The following is a 14655-nucleotide window of genomic DNA, read 5'->3' on the forward strand; positions in this document are numbered from 1 at the left end:
TTAAGGTGGCTCTATGTGGGTGGGTGGGCGTGCGCGTGCACACCCACGCGTGCGGTGCCAGGGAAAAGGGGTCTCTTCTCTCCGTGAAGGCGTAAGCAGGAACTACTCAATAGTTATCCTTTGTTATATCTTGTTTTTATATGCAAATGTCAGATTGAGGACAGAGTTGGGGGAGGGCGAGTTGCAGTCGTCATCTGGGGAGCAAGATACCGTGTACTGCCCACCGAGAATTGGGGAGCCGAGAAGGAAGAGTGTGTAGAGGTGAGAGGTCCCGAGGGAAGGACTGGATTATTTTTGTAGTACTGCCATCGCAGAGGACCACAGACTGGGTGACTTAAGCAACAGAAATTTATTTTCTCACATTGGGGGGCTACAGGTCTACGATCAAAGTGTCAACAAGAACGGAGTCTCCTCGAGGCCTCTCTTCTTGGCCTGGAGGTAGCTGTTTTCTCCCTGGGTCTTTACACGGTCTACTTTCTGCGCACATCTGTGTCTGAATCTCCGCGGTCATACTGGATTAGGGGCCACCCATCTGATCTCATTTTACCTTATTTACCTCTTTAAAGGCCCTACCTTCAATCACAGTCACATTCTGAGGTCCTGGTGGTTAGGGCTTCAACTGAAATACGAATTTGGGGGGATATAGGTCAGCCATACCAGAGACTGAGCTCCTCGTTTTGTGTTTAAACGGTCGCTATTCCTGTAGATGTTGACTAGAGACAAGAATGTTCCCAGTCTTTTATTCACTAGGAACGTAGATGTGACTCTCCCTGCAGATGGTGTGAATGATTTGAGGGGCACAGTTGGATGCCTCAAGTTTAGCCTCAGGAGACGGCACCTTCCAGGTTCTCACTCAGAGCCTAGGCTAGCCTCGTCGCGAACCCCGTATGGTCTGCATGTCTTCTGGAAGGAGGTGGAGTCTCTCTTCACCAACCATGAGACCTACGAACAGCTTCCTAATAACTGAACTCATCTTACCTCACACAGCCAGCCCCTGACACAACTACACTCTCTCTGAGATCTTCTGTAGGAGAGAATGTACTCTGCTCTAGATGGGCCATTTTGTCCACAGAGATTTCCCACAGATTAATGTTTATCTATAAGCAATCACCTATTATCTTACTCCATATTTACTTTTGTATGCATTTTGTTCTTACCTCCCAAATTTGGGAAGAGGGACTGCTTTCTGCCAAAGTATCTGGTATTGCCAGATGTAGGGAGAATATAGAGACCATTAGGCCTCTGGCTCTCGGCTCTTTAACCATGGATTAAAAAAAAAATGTTTAATAAAATGAGCTGCAGTATGATTCCCCTAAGTAGTATGGGTTCCCCCGAGCAGCAGTTCTCAACCTCAGCACTACAGACATGTGGGGCTGGATACTTGTTGTGAGGACGGCCCTGTATCCAGGAGGGTTTAGAAGCATTCCTGGCCCCTACGCCCTGGACGCCAGCAGTGATATATCTGCCACCCCGAGTTGTGACAAGCACAAATGTCTCCACACATTGCCTAGTGTCCCCTAGGAGAGAAACAACATTGTCCTGGGTGAGCAGCGCTGTGCTTTCACATTATAAAGACGTTTTCGATCTAACTTGTCTGGAATACATCTACTTTCAAAATAAATGATTATCTGTCCTGTCAGTTTTGACTCAAAACCTGTGCACTTTGCTAACGTCCAGGATGGTTTGGAGGTTGCATTCCACTGCTCTGAAGTTCACATATATTTCAGTTTAACATCTCTGTTTCTTTGGCCACTCCTCAGCTATAAAAATGCCTCACACGTGTGATAGCTTATGGTAGGGGGCTAATAAATGTTATTTTCTTTTCCCTCTTCATCATTTCTCTCCTCCCCATAGCAATTCCTCAGATTGCAACAGATTTTCCAGCCTAGTGGTAATTCTGTAATTCTTGCCTCTTGACTTTGAATTAATTACAGGTTCATAAGTCCTGGGGATTGACTTTGACTTTTCCTCGCTCTTTTTATGAACCTTGGTAGCGTCACATTGACTTGGAAACCTGATTTCTCCCCCTCTTCTCCCCCCTCCTCCTCCTCCTCCTTCTTTTTAGTTTTCAGAGTCCTGCTCAATATTAAGTGCAGGTTATGAAACAGTATGTTCGCTATGAATCTACTTTTGCCTGCACACTACGTACTAGAAACACACTAATCTGCACGTGCAGAAAACACTCTGGTAGAGTGTATTCCAAAGTGTAATCTGTACCCTAAGTGATTCTATGTTTCTTCTTTTTACTCATTTATATTTCTAATTTTTTCCCGTTAAGTGTCTGTTGCCTGTATAATTAAAAAGGAAAAAAATGCTTCAAGAAGTCATTCTCAAGCTTCCTTGACACTTGTCCACGGGTGTTGTTATTGGTAACAAGAGTTTTGTTTGAAATGGCACTTATTTTTAGAAGACACTGGGACTACTGAGTCACCCATCGTATTTTAGGGAAAAGGATGAAACAAGAAACCCCAAAAGAACAGGTGAAGATTTGCTAGGCAGATTTCTGTCTTGCACTGAAAGTTTTTTGGGTCAAGATATATGTATGTGCATGAGCTCAGATGGAATTTTCCTGAGCTGAGTGGCTGAATTTAGCAGTGAGCTAAGGCTTAGCGAGTCGTCTAGCGGAGAATGGCTAGCGTATCCTGGGACTTGGTATATTGAAAAGATGTTCTGTAAGCACGCTGCGTTCCTAGAGCATGCTGGGCTTGTCTCTCTCCCAGTGGCTCAACAATACCAAGAACTTCTTCCCAAAGCACCCAGAGTTTCCCAGAGCTGAGTTGGCTCATAAGCAACAGCCCGTAGGGCCATAATGAATCATAACTCATGGACAGGCTTATGCTCAATTAAAACGTCAATAATCAAAGTCATTTTCTCCCTGGTTACCATGTGCTTTTAGAATCGAAAGTTAGCTTTCCTCAGGGAAACACTATTTCGCTATTACACCCTCTCTCGTCATCCCATGAACAGCAAGGGGCTGTTATGAGTGGCTGGCTGCTCGTGACGGCAGAGTCTGGGAAAATGATGGGGCTGAAGGAGGCAAGCGTATGTAGCTGTTTAACTCGGAGCGCACAGTTAGATCAACAGTGTGTTTAGCACCAAGCTTGGTTGATTTAGTATTATCTTTTTTTTTTTTTTAACGTTTTATTTATTTTTGAGACAGAGAGAGACAGAGCATGAACGGGGGAGGGGCAGAGAGAGAGGGAGACACAGAATCGGAAGCAGGCTCCAGGCTCCGAGCCATCAGCCCAGAGCCCAACGCGGGGCTCAAACTCACGGACCGCGAGATCGTGACCTGAGCTGAAGTCGGCCGCTTAACCGACTGAGCCACCCAGGCGCCCCAAGCTTGGTTGATTTAGAAGAAAGAGCACAGGCTTGGAAGATAGACAAACCATATTTTGAATCTGATTTCCATCTTCTATTTCATATCAACTTCTCAGAGCCTCAGCTTCGTCACCTATAAAATAGGCACAAAGCTGATTTCCTCTTAGATTTGTTGTGAAGATAAACCCGTGGGACGCATGTAAGTTACCCCCTGGTAATACAGCGGACGTTCAGTGTTCCTTTCCCTCTGGTCAGTTTTCCGGTTTGTTGCTGTCAGTTGGCATAGACCAGGGTTTCACAGGCTTTGTCTCTAGTGAGACTGATAGTAAATATTTTAGGTTTTGTGTGCCAGGAGGCAACATTGAGGATAGTATGTACACAATTATGTAACAAGGAGAAAACAAATTGCCACCAGTTTATTGATGAAATTCAAAATACAGTAATATTGGGGTAAAGTTTTTAGTATAGATCTACCAGTGAGAGGAAACAGATTCTTTTTCTGGGGAGACAACATTTCGCTTAATTGGGGTTCAAAATTTGTGTTCCCTATCATCCAATTGATCGCCAATGTCTATCTATACAAATAGTGGGACGCCAATGGTTATTCCTAATTTGCAAGCCATAAAAAAACAGGTAGCAAGCTGAATTTGGTCCACAGGCCTTAGGTTGCCAATCCCTGGTGTAGACCACTTATTAATAATGCCAATCTCTGCTTGTGCTCTGACCCAATCATTCACGATGAGGACATGATTTGAAACCATAACTATACGTAAATAGCTATTAGAAGGCTATAATCTGGAAAGGAAGATGGAATGATTCAGTCTTTAAATAAACAGACTTTTGGAAGCTGACAGAATACTTAGTCTTTTGGATTACCTGATTCCTCAAAGTATGCCACCTCTTGCGGCTGAAATCTGGACAAGAATAGGAAGAAATAATCAGGCCACACGAACTGACCACCTACACAGAGATCAAGCAGTGAATGATCATGGGAACAGTTACTCAAACAGGTTCTTTTTGCTTTCCATCAAATAAGAGCTGGGCATACCTGCTTTTAGTGAGGGTGTCGCTAAAGGAGGGATTAAAATTTGGCAACGAAGGTACCAGAGGGTCCCTTGTTGCTACTCTTTCACTGACTGAGATGGCCAGTTAGTGCACAGATGTGAGTCCACAGCAGATAGAGGCGGATAAGCAGACAGTGCTTTACAGGCCCTGCCATATTGAGTTTGCAACTAGGGATCCTACTCCACCTGCCAGGGAGGCTTCTAGTAGCATAAATGACATGCCTTAAAGTAATTTTTGGTGTATGATGATGAGCATGCGTTGACATAAAATCAAGTAAGATAGGTTACTAAGTGTGAGGCAATTCTAAAGCAAAAAGTAATTCAAGATTCCACCTGGAATCCTGGCATCCACAACGAGGAGGCATCGCAGGCACGTCACACTGTGGTGTAGTTGCCCTGGACCTCAGAGCAGTACCCGCATGGCGGGGATACAAGTCTGGGCAAACCGCAAAGGTGTGGAGGGGGTTCCTGGGCTCGGGGCTTTGATAAGGCGGCTACGCCATTTCAGCAGATTTTACGGAGAAGCACAAGTGAGTAATTCTCAAGTGGGAAGAGGGAATCTAGATTTTGATGGGTGTGTTTTTAAAATCCCAGTTTGTATTTTCAGGGTGTTGATCATTTGGCAAGAGATTCACTTGAAGAGAGCAATGGGAGACACCCGGAGTACACAAATAAGCACCCCGACCTTATCAGATTCAGATTCACCTGGTGAAATTACCCATAAATGCTCTGATGGAAACAGGAACAAAAGAATATTCTGGGGCATATTCTTCACACAAAGGGAACACATTTTGGTGGAGAGCTAATATACAGTGGAAGTCATCCAATGGAATGGAAGGGTCCAAGGTGAGAATTAAGGTGAACCAACTTGACAAAACACCTCTGATAACGCAATTGCCAACAGAGGAATGTATGTGTTTCTGAATGCGAGAGATAGATGTCGATGAGGGTTGATACACATAGAGCCACAAGGATCCAAGGTCTATTAGAAAGGATCCAAGGTGTGGAGCTAGCCCTTTACTATTTGTGTGTGAGAAAAGCACATCATTTGAAATTTGCCAAAGGCTTGTGGGTATTAGCAGGGACTGCCCATGCCGATGGTGATAAAGCTTTTTAGGGAAATAATTTTAAAATTTAAGGTAGTTGAGTTGAAAAAGTGCTTCCAACTTCTTGTAATTAACTTCTTCTTGGAAAAATAGCTGTTTCTGAGGCAGAAATATTTTTAAATGTGTTGCTTTTAGCTGAGTGGTGATTTTCAGCCAAAGAGTATTCATTCCGCAAATGAGGTTTAGTGATGAGTTTAAAGAATATCTCTTCTCTGAGCTGTGCATATACATCTTTTCTCCATTTGTGTATCAGGAGAACGTAGAGTAAATGCATTTTCTCTTGGCTTACGGAAGAAATTGGGGGTAAACTACACAATTTTCTTACGGAGAAATGTCAAAAAGAAAAACTAAAGTATACTTCCAAGCAAAATTTATTAGATGTCTATTCAAGAAAAACACAATGACCTTCGCTTATAAGAATTCAAAGTCAATAAGCTGAAAGCCAGGTATGAATATTTTTCCTTTTAAAATCAGATACAGAGAGTAGAAACAGTAATTTTTCTTAAATATGACAGGCAACAGATATTGAAATCTTTTCTCATAAATGGCATCAAAGATAAATATTCATTTATCAGCAAAGCTGCATGCAGTTGACTCAATTTCAAACCCAAAGCCTTTAAAATATAAAGCTGCTTGTGATTTTGACAGTAATCAAGGTAGTCTACTCAAAGATGTTTCTTTACCTTCTTTCTAATGAGATTCCTCTGTAATCAGTATTTATGTACATTTCAGTTTGGCTGCTCAGATCTTGTAAGTTCATAAACTTTTGCATAAATGCTATCTTACAGAATCGCGCAATCAAGGCGTGCTTGTGATCTGTGGGATATGTAAAGGATAATCTGTTGAAAGTGTTTTAGCTTAGTTTAAAGTGAAGGATAAAGACCAAATTAGGAAATTCCCATTTTCTCAACAACTAAATAGTCTGTACAAAAGAGCAAACATATGTACAAAATGCTAGGGTCTACGTACATTGTGAAAAGATCAATCACTGTCCACAGAAGAAACGCCATAAAAAGTTTTATCTATAAGGTGCTCAAGATCCAAATATGAATAGTTCTTATGCAAAGTCATAAGAAATACAAAGCTAGTTCTCAAGGTATGTGTAATTCAGGCACTGTTGACCACATTAAATCTTTCAGGTCCCAAAACCATTTTGTAAATGTCTACTTCAGGGCAGAAAATATAACCCGAATGATTTAACATTGCCTCTAAAAAGTGCCTAATGTATTCCGAGGAAATATTTTTACACACACCAGGAAAATCAGGCTCAACATATTCCTGTCCTCAAATGTAGCCAGGATTCTGAGTTCCATAGAAGAAAAATAATTATCATAGTAAAAATAATTGTATTGATCATAATCCTTGCTAAAACCAGCCTTCATACTTGTGATGCTTCTGAAGTACTCTATTTCTATAAAATAATGTGTGGGATTCCTTTACATTTCCATAAAATGTACAACATACCATATGGATTGTCTGTTTTCACACAATCTCAAATGTATATGTGTGCACACAGTGAAATCTTACCTATGAATATTGCTTACAGATACTTTCAAGTGTCTACGTTAGGATAATTCTTTGCACCTCTCACTAACACTGTTTTTATTAAAATTTTATCAGATAAATAAAACACTAAGAGCTCATTGTTCTTGATGCTGATTATTACATTTTAATATAAAATAGCAATGCAACTTTACAACACAGTAGGTTTTTTTTTTGTTTTTGTTTTTGTTTTTTTTTTGTAGTCTAGTTAAACCTCTTATAGTCTCATGATTATTACCAAAGGCTCTTAATCACTTACGGTTTGCACTTCTAAAAAGTACAGAAGAGACTGCAGGAAAAGGCTCCTATTTGAAAACTCACATTCAATCAACAAAATCACACTCATTCGGATTAACTTTCCTACTCTTGCTTTAGATTTTTGTAATCACTGTGCGTATTACAATATATAAGTGCAGGCAAACGATAGCCGAAGTACAGTTTTCATGTCGTGTAAACCAGGACACTAGGCAAACTCGTGAAAGGAAAATACACTGCCAAGCTAAGGATGCGAAAATGCAAACCACAGCATTTAGTAAAACACAATCTCTGGCTGCCTGAGGGGAGAATATCTTTCGAAGTGAACTAGAGAGTCTCCTTGAGACATTTCCTTTTTTTTTTTTTTTTTTTTTGCCTCAAATACGTAACCCTTTCTAACTACAATGATTTTCTTTCTGATCTCACGTATTGACTTCTCAAAGTTTAGAGCAGACATCGGGGATATGCACTTTCATGCGGAAGCCAGTCTGCTAGCCTCCCCAGGGCGGGGCAGCAGGAAGTTCCTTTGCTGGTGGTCTGGTGGCAGATAGAGATGGTGACAGTGGATGACTTCTACTGGAAACTGGAAGGCAGGACAGCGGGAGGAGGAGGCCTAAGGGTATCTTTCAGGCAAGGTTATACAGATGCGGTGCTGAAATGCGGCGTAAAAAGGAGGGAGAGTGATTCACAGCCTCTTGACATAGTTTCCGGGAAAAGTACCAAAGAATTTGGTTCTTCTCGAGGTTCCTGAAAATAGAAGCAGCAAATGAAACGGGACAACAATGAAATAATCGGTTTTTCTTTGCGGTCTTGAAAGCTCTTCATTTACAAGCCTTCACTAAGAGAGCAAGCCCAGCGGGGTTTGGGAAAGAGAGCAAACTCACTTGAAGGCATAGCCGACAAAGTGAGCGGTTTTATTTGTACTGCCTGCCGCCTTCACTGCCTCCGAAGGTTCTCGGCGCTGCGCTCCCAGCCCACACCAGACTAAAGGGAAAAAAAAGCTCAGCCTCCCTGCCTGAAGGGAAAGACAATCCTGCTGAGGAGGTGGGTTTTTAAGTGTAATGATATTAAGTATAACGATGCTCCATCACCAAGGCTGCTAGGCAAGAGTGAGGAAAGGAAAAAGCACTGGGGGAAGTGACGTTTTCAAGGACAATCTAAATAAAGACAAGGCTGGCGGTGTGATGGGATGGACTAGAAAAGTGCGACACGGTGTAACAATGGCCTATCAGGGACTATCCAGTTTTGTGATGTCATAGAAGATCACGCTGAATGTCGCCTCATTCATTTACAAATAGCACTGCCAGAGTCCTTGATAAAACATAAAAATTTACAGTCACTAAAGAAAAAAAAAAGGCCAAGAACTATTTGTAGACAGGGGTTCATCTTCAGGTACGACTGGCCATCATCATGATTGCCTTCGGTTTCAAATAACAGAATTCCTTTGAAACTGTTAATAAAGGTTGGTGTGCTGAATTCTTCCGTAGGATTTCTAGCGCAAATGGAGTGAAGAGAGGCTCTACGGTTTCATTTACATTCTGGAACTTCTTGTCTTGGTTTGATTTTCTTTTCACCTGTGTGGGTTAGCCATTTACTTTTGTTCTAAATGGGGGGATTAATATGAACAGAAGCAGAGGCTGGTGTCTGCTCGGTTCTTTGATTATTTTCCTCACTGATTACCTGTCTATAGAAAGCCCTGGTTCCCTCATCTTGTCTCCTCTCTCCCCTGTGTCTGTCTGTCTGTCTTTCTTTCTTTCTTTCTTTCTTTCTTTCTTTCTTTCTTTCTTTCTTCCTTCCTTCCTTCCTTTCTTTTTCTTTCTTTCTTTCTTTCTTTCTTTCTTTCTTTCTTTCTTTCTTTCTCTTACCTCTTTCCTGTGTGTCCCATTGTATGATTCTCTTATCTACAAAAGTTTTCTCAGAAAAGCTCTAGTCTTCTTTTAAGATGGTAAGAACGTGATTGCCTTTTAAGTGGTAAGAATGGAACCTCTCTCAACTTTTACCAAAAATCAACATAAAGGTGGATCATTGAACTTTCAGGGCACTTAACATCAGACCTAGTAAGTAGATGAACTGCTCGCTGCGTCTTGTTTTTTTCCAATTAGATCCTCACTGCGGACACCTAACCGCCCACCCGACAGAGTGATACGGTTTCTCGTTTAGGAAACACCGTTGTTATGGTTCTTAGACCTCAGTCTTTCCTGGTTGGTGCTATTCGAAGACATTTGCTTCTCTCAGTGGAAGTGGAACTAAAACTAGCAGAAAAATCATGTATGGCCAAAGCAGTAGATACTAAGCCATATTAAAAATGCAGGGCAATGTGTGAAAGATCCGAGGCATCGCAAGTGCCTTTGTCTATCGCAAGTGAGCAAATATGAGCAAGTTCTAAGGAGGCCAAAGGGGTGTGGAAGGAGGGTGTGGAAGGAAGTGTACACATACCCACAAACCATCCATCGTCACACTTCTCCATCACATCAATGACATCGCTTTCTCTGAGTTCCAGCTCATCTTCATTCCTAGGAGTATAGTTATACAGAGCCTGAAACCTTAAACAGGACAAATGGATGCGTTTAAAAACAAATCTTTACACCTTTGTGAAACTATAGAAAATTATACAATAGTCATTTTACTGTCAACGTTTCTATTCTTATTAACATGTGAAATTAGTATAAATCTTTGGTAAGTGTGAAAAGTAAATAGAAATATTTAGATTTTCATGGGACTTAGACCACTCTGATAGCATTTCAAAACTACAGTGAGGAGTATTTGTGGAAGGTTAGAGTATCCACAAGTTGGATTAAGACATTTTGACATTTCTAAATCAGGCCTGGATTCCAATTGTCCACTCATAGATATCATGAAGACATTAAATAAGAGTATAGACTATAAAAGAAGTGATATGTGCATTATCCAGCAATGTAAAAATGAGAAAGGGTTACAGGTTTAGCTGACTATAATCAAAAGCAAATAATTGGGACTTCCAAGTTGAATTTTCAAGGGATTCTAAACTGAGATGTGCAAACTGTGTTAGTCATGTCTTCTAAATCGCTATGTGGGGATTACTGTAAAAGAAAAGGTTATTTTTCCGCCAACAGGAATTCTTTACAGCCACTTAGTTTTATAGTTGGAATCAGTGTTCTATGAGGATTTAGAATTTGAAAATCTGATGTAATTCACCTCTGAAGTCAAGCAGGTGTATTCTATGCTCACTGATTACTGAGCCAATATCAAACAATAGATTATGGGTATAAGTTTCGTTTTAAAATAGGTCCTGGAGAAATTGTGTTTGATGTTGGAACTCTCCCTTGAAATAATTTTATGTAAAAAAGAATTACTGACAGAATGCTACCAGTTTCCTTTCTCTGCCTGAATTCTTTGAACGCCTTTATTTGGGTGACATTGATCAGTAAAATTGAATTTGTGGTTAACAAAATAGTATGTATTTTACTGCATATTAACATGGATTGGCATTTCGGAAAGTGAAGACACAAGTCCTAGCAGCTGAGCAGTTCAAGAAGCAATTGATGTGCAATTAACATGAAAACTTTCTATCACTATTAAAATATTACCAATAGAATGAGGGGGATTTTAAAAACTCAGTGAACTTTTGTTTTTGCTGCTTCTTATAACAGTTGTGTAATTCTGCCAATGCAAGAAAATAAAAACCACATTTCAGGGCACTTTGGATTTTTAAGGTCAACTTTAGAAAGCAGATAATATTGAATACTGCTGGAACAAGAATGATTTACATCTAATTACTTCATTCAGTCAGAAAATCACATTTTGGTGGAACAAAACTATTCTACCATTTGAACGCAAACAGCATGTCATAAATCAGGGGCATGGCTCCGTTGGCTTTCCTCTCTGTCCGTGAACTTTTTCAGATTGGGGGACCCAGATAAAGTTGGCTTGTGGTGGGGGTTAGCGATGGTGGTGGTTGTCTGGGAAAGAGCTGGTGAGATGTGATGCCTAACATCATCTCCTAGAATACATTATTTTCTCTGGCTGGTACCAAAGCCTGAAATCACAACATTAGAGCTGTCTTTCCCTGTTAATATTTTATCCTGCTAGGGAATCTTTTCTGCCACTTGTACTCTTTTGAAACTGGGCATCTGATGTCTTCTGTTGAAAAAGGATTCTGATTAAGGAGAAGGACAGAGAAAGGTAGCCAGAATCCCAGAGCAGTGGTAAAAAAGACAGGGAGGTGTTGAAAACCAACATTGCTTAATTTCGATATTTCCACAGGGCCAGCCCTGATTAGAGGAGACCTATTATTTTGTTGTTTGCTTTAAGGATTTGATTTGGAGGCTGCTCTGGTGAAGGGACGCTATCTTTTCTAAATTCATATGGGGAAAGTTGATTTCAACCTGGTCCCTTTGCCAGTGTCACATTTGAGGGAGAAAGTCATTCCTGGGCTGCTGATTCTATGGATATACATTGAAGCTTTCCCTTTGGGAAACACTGATTCTCTGATTGAGTTTTTGAGGCTTCAGCCTTCTTCCCTCGGGCACTTGTCCAAACTCTTATGGAGACAGGCCCATTTAAGGCCACCAAACCCCAGCTGCTTGAAGAATCTCAAGGTCCCAAGGGCTAAAAAAAACCAAAATTGGCACAAACTCCTACTTCACTTTGGTATGACAAAAGCCAGTATGCTTCTCAACATTTACTTACCATTCGGGTTTAATTAGACCACACACACATTAAAAAAAAAAAAAAAGGAAAAGGAAAAAAATTGGGAGTTTCATGGAAAACATAAACAAACCTTCCGGAAACCCCTCTGCCTCTGCTGGCTTTCAAAACCAGTGTTGCACGACAGGAAATGCAGCCGAATTACAATTAATATGCTATTTTGAAAGATGTGTCGGTGAGATGAATGATGGTGGTGAGGTCAGGATGCTTCAAAAAGAAATTTGTCTTTTAAATAAAAAATGCTCAGCCAAGTTTGAAGCTGTCTCTATAACTTGCAATGTCTCCTGTAACACATTTTATTATAGTTCTGAATTGCGGCAACATTATAACCTTAGGTACCTATTTTCATTCCAATCTATTTTTTAAATGAAAGAAATTAAGTGACACCCCATCATCCCACTCCTTGGGGTTGTAATCAAATAGAAATTTAGTAATGTTTAGTAGATGTTTCTAAAGTCCACAGCAGGACCTTGAAAAAGTGCCTTCTCCCACCTGTGAGCTCTGTGGTTTCCATAAATACCCAAATGACCACACTTGGAAGTATTAACTTTCTATGACATAAAACAGTATAACATAATTTACCTATTAATGCGTAATCTCCTTAACAGCTGCTTAATACGATGTGCTGGTAACACAATAGACCTAAACAGGCCTGGAATTTATTTTTTGTGTTGTGTTCCTATCATTTGCTTAAATAAGGCAACAAACCAAAACTTTAGAATTACAGGTCATACTTGATTTTTAAAAATTTTTTTCAGTTAAATGGAACTCGGAATGATTCTTACTTCCAGCGTGTTCTTTTCATAATCTTTCCCTAACAAGAAAAGCTTTCTGGCTGGACTCGGTGACAGGCAGTCTCAGGTGAGAGATAGTTTCTGAAGAGCATGCTTTCAGCTCACTGCCAGGTCCCTGAGAAGTGAGGAGGGAGCCAGAGGTCAGGAAGGTTCCAGGCCACTTGCTCTACCCCAGGGGGGCAGGGCGTGCGCCATGGGCTGGAGGCCCTGCTTGTGCTCAGGGGTGCCTCACAAGGTTTAGTTCCGTTCGTGCTCCCATCCGTGCTCCTTCCCAGGGGTCTAGCTCCTGACTTACAGGCTAGGCAGTAGACAGTGGGAAGTAGGTCGCCGCTGAACATCTATTATGGGCAAAATGGAGCAGAAATGGATACACACGCCAAAGAGCATCTTAAAGACAATGTGTGACACCTTCGATTTGAGGTGACTTGTGGGTCAGAGAGGAGAGGGAATTTGTAAGCGGGAAAAGGCATTTAACTGAATGACAGTGACTGTTTTAATACGCTGCCATTCCCGAAGACCTTTGTCAAAAGGTAACCTTGGAATTTTGTTACTGACTTATCACTTCTGGTGTACTTTGACATTCTTCTGGTCTTCAGATATGTGTACAACCACTGTTAGGACACTTCTGTGTCTTTACAGCCGTGGTTACTGGAATTTGCATGGTTGGTAGAACAAAGAGGGAGGCAGATTGGTAAATCTTAGGCATCACTGGAGCCCCGTTAGGTTTTTCTGGTGTGTAAATCAAAGGCTGCTATGCAAAATGATTGGGTTTCTTTTTAAAATGAACTTCTGCTCTACGTTATGAAAGAGACTGATCACAGAGGCCTCATTTTAGTTACTTTGTCCTCTTTCACTTGCAAAGTCCTCTGTTTTGGTACACCAGTTGTCTGTTTTGTGAGTCAAGGTTAGTCTTGAACTTAGAAGATAAGAAGAATACTTACGGTTCCCCCCCACCTTGAATGTTTTCATGAGTAAACACAGGACGCTGTGGCTGAAATGAAATGATTTTCAATGTAATCAGCGTTTAAACTGGTACTAAGTAAAAGATAATTTGGATAATGGCATGGTACTTTTCTTGACATTTAATATTTCCTGTTGTAAAAAACCAAGAGGAAGGAAAAAAAACCAAATAAAGGGTTTCTGCAGGATTAATAATCCAAATATTTTGAAGGGTGCTTTGAATTAAATGAAAATAACCAAGGTTCAGATATTTGGAATGTATCTAGAATCTAGTCTGTTCAAGCTTTAAGGAAAAGCCAGGGTTTAGTCCCATTGATTTTTCAAAGGCCAGGAATATGGCAAGAACATAGACACCAAATCACTAGAATGGGAAATCTGGACACCTTCATACAACCTTATTCTTCAGCGTTTTCTCAAACAAGCGGAAAATAAACCACATTTAGTCTAACGGCAAAGTATCCACATTCATTCTACTTTTCCTTCACAGACAACATTTTCACATACAGTACGGATGAAAATGTAGATAGGCAGACATCCCATGCTACATTTGAATTAACACTCTCTGTTCTCAATGTTGAGAGAACACATGCATTTTTAGAAAGAGAAAACAGAGAACTTTAACTAGAGGGTAACAAACAATATCCAGGTAACATGTAACATTTTACCTTAGAAGAGAAATATTGGTAGAAATTCCCAGTGCACTGAACTCTCAAAAGAGTTTCCTTTCTTTTTAAACTAAGCATCAAGACCAGTATCTGTAATAGATACTTATAATATTGGAAATGACAAACCTTAGCATCCCACATATCCACACAAATATTGCAACGAATGAAAGTTAACATGTTTGTCGAATATGTAAACTCAACGTCGTTTCTACCGACTACCTAAATGTTACCATTTCAGGGAAAGAAAAATATTACAATTCAT

The 14655-nt window shown here is 40.6% G+C and overlaps 1 protein-coding gene across 15 annotated transcripts in view; it reads right to left on the reverse strand.

The window, feature by feature from the left end:
* Positions 1 to 5844: 5844 nt before the first annotated feature.
* Positions 5845 to 14655, reverse strand: part of SORBS2 (sorbin and SH3 domain containing 2) — a 351293-nt gene continuing 342482 nt past the window's right edge. For 11 of the 15 annotated variants that reach the window (XM_040489968.1, XM_040489983.1, XM_040489982.1 and 8 more), the window contains 3 exons: positions 13710 to 13759; positions 9725 to 9831; positions 5845 to 8035 (listed from right to left, as the gene is read on the reverse strand). In XM_040489968.1, coding sequence (XP_040345902.1) covers positions 7974 to 8035; positions 9725 to 9831; positions 13710 to 13759 — 219 coding nt within the window. In that variant the 3' untranslated portion in view covers positions 5845 to 7973. Of the gene's footprint in view, positions 8036 to 9724; positions 9832 to 13709; positions 13760 to 14393; positions 14484 to 14655 lie in introns of all 15 variants that reach the window. The other 4 variants (XM_040489969.1, XM_040489990.1, XM_040489964.1 and 1 more) reach the window with 3 other exon arrangements.

This window comes from Herpailurus yagouaroundi, unplaced genomic scaffold, assembly GCF_014898765.1.
Source record: "Herpailurus yagouaroundi ecotype Mexico unplaced genomic scaffold, PumYag 181, whole genome shotgun sequence".
NCBI lineage: Eukaryota > Metazoa > Chordata > Mammalia > Carnivora > Felidae > Herpailurus > Herpailurus yagouaroundi.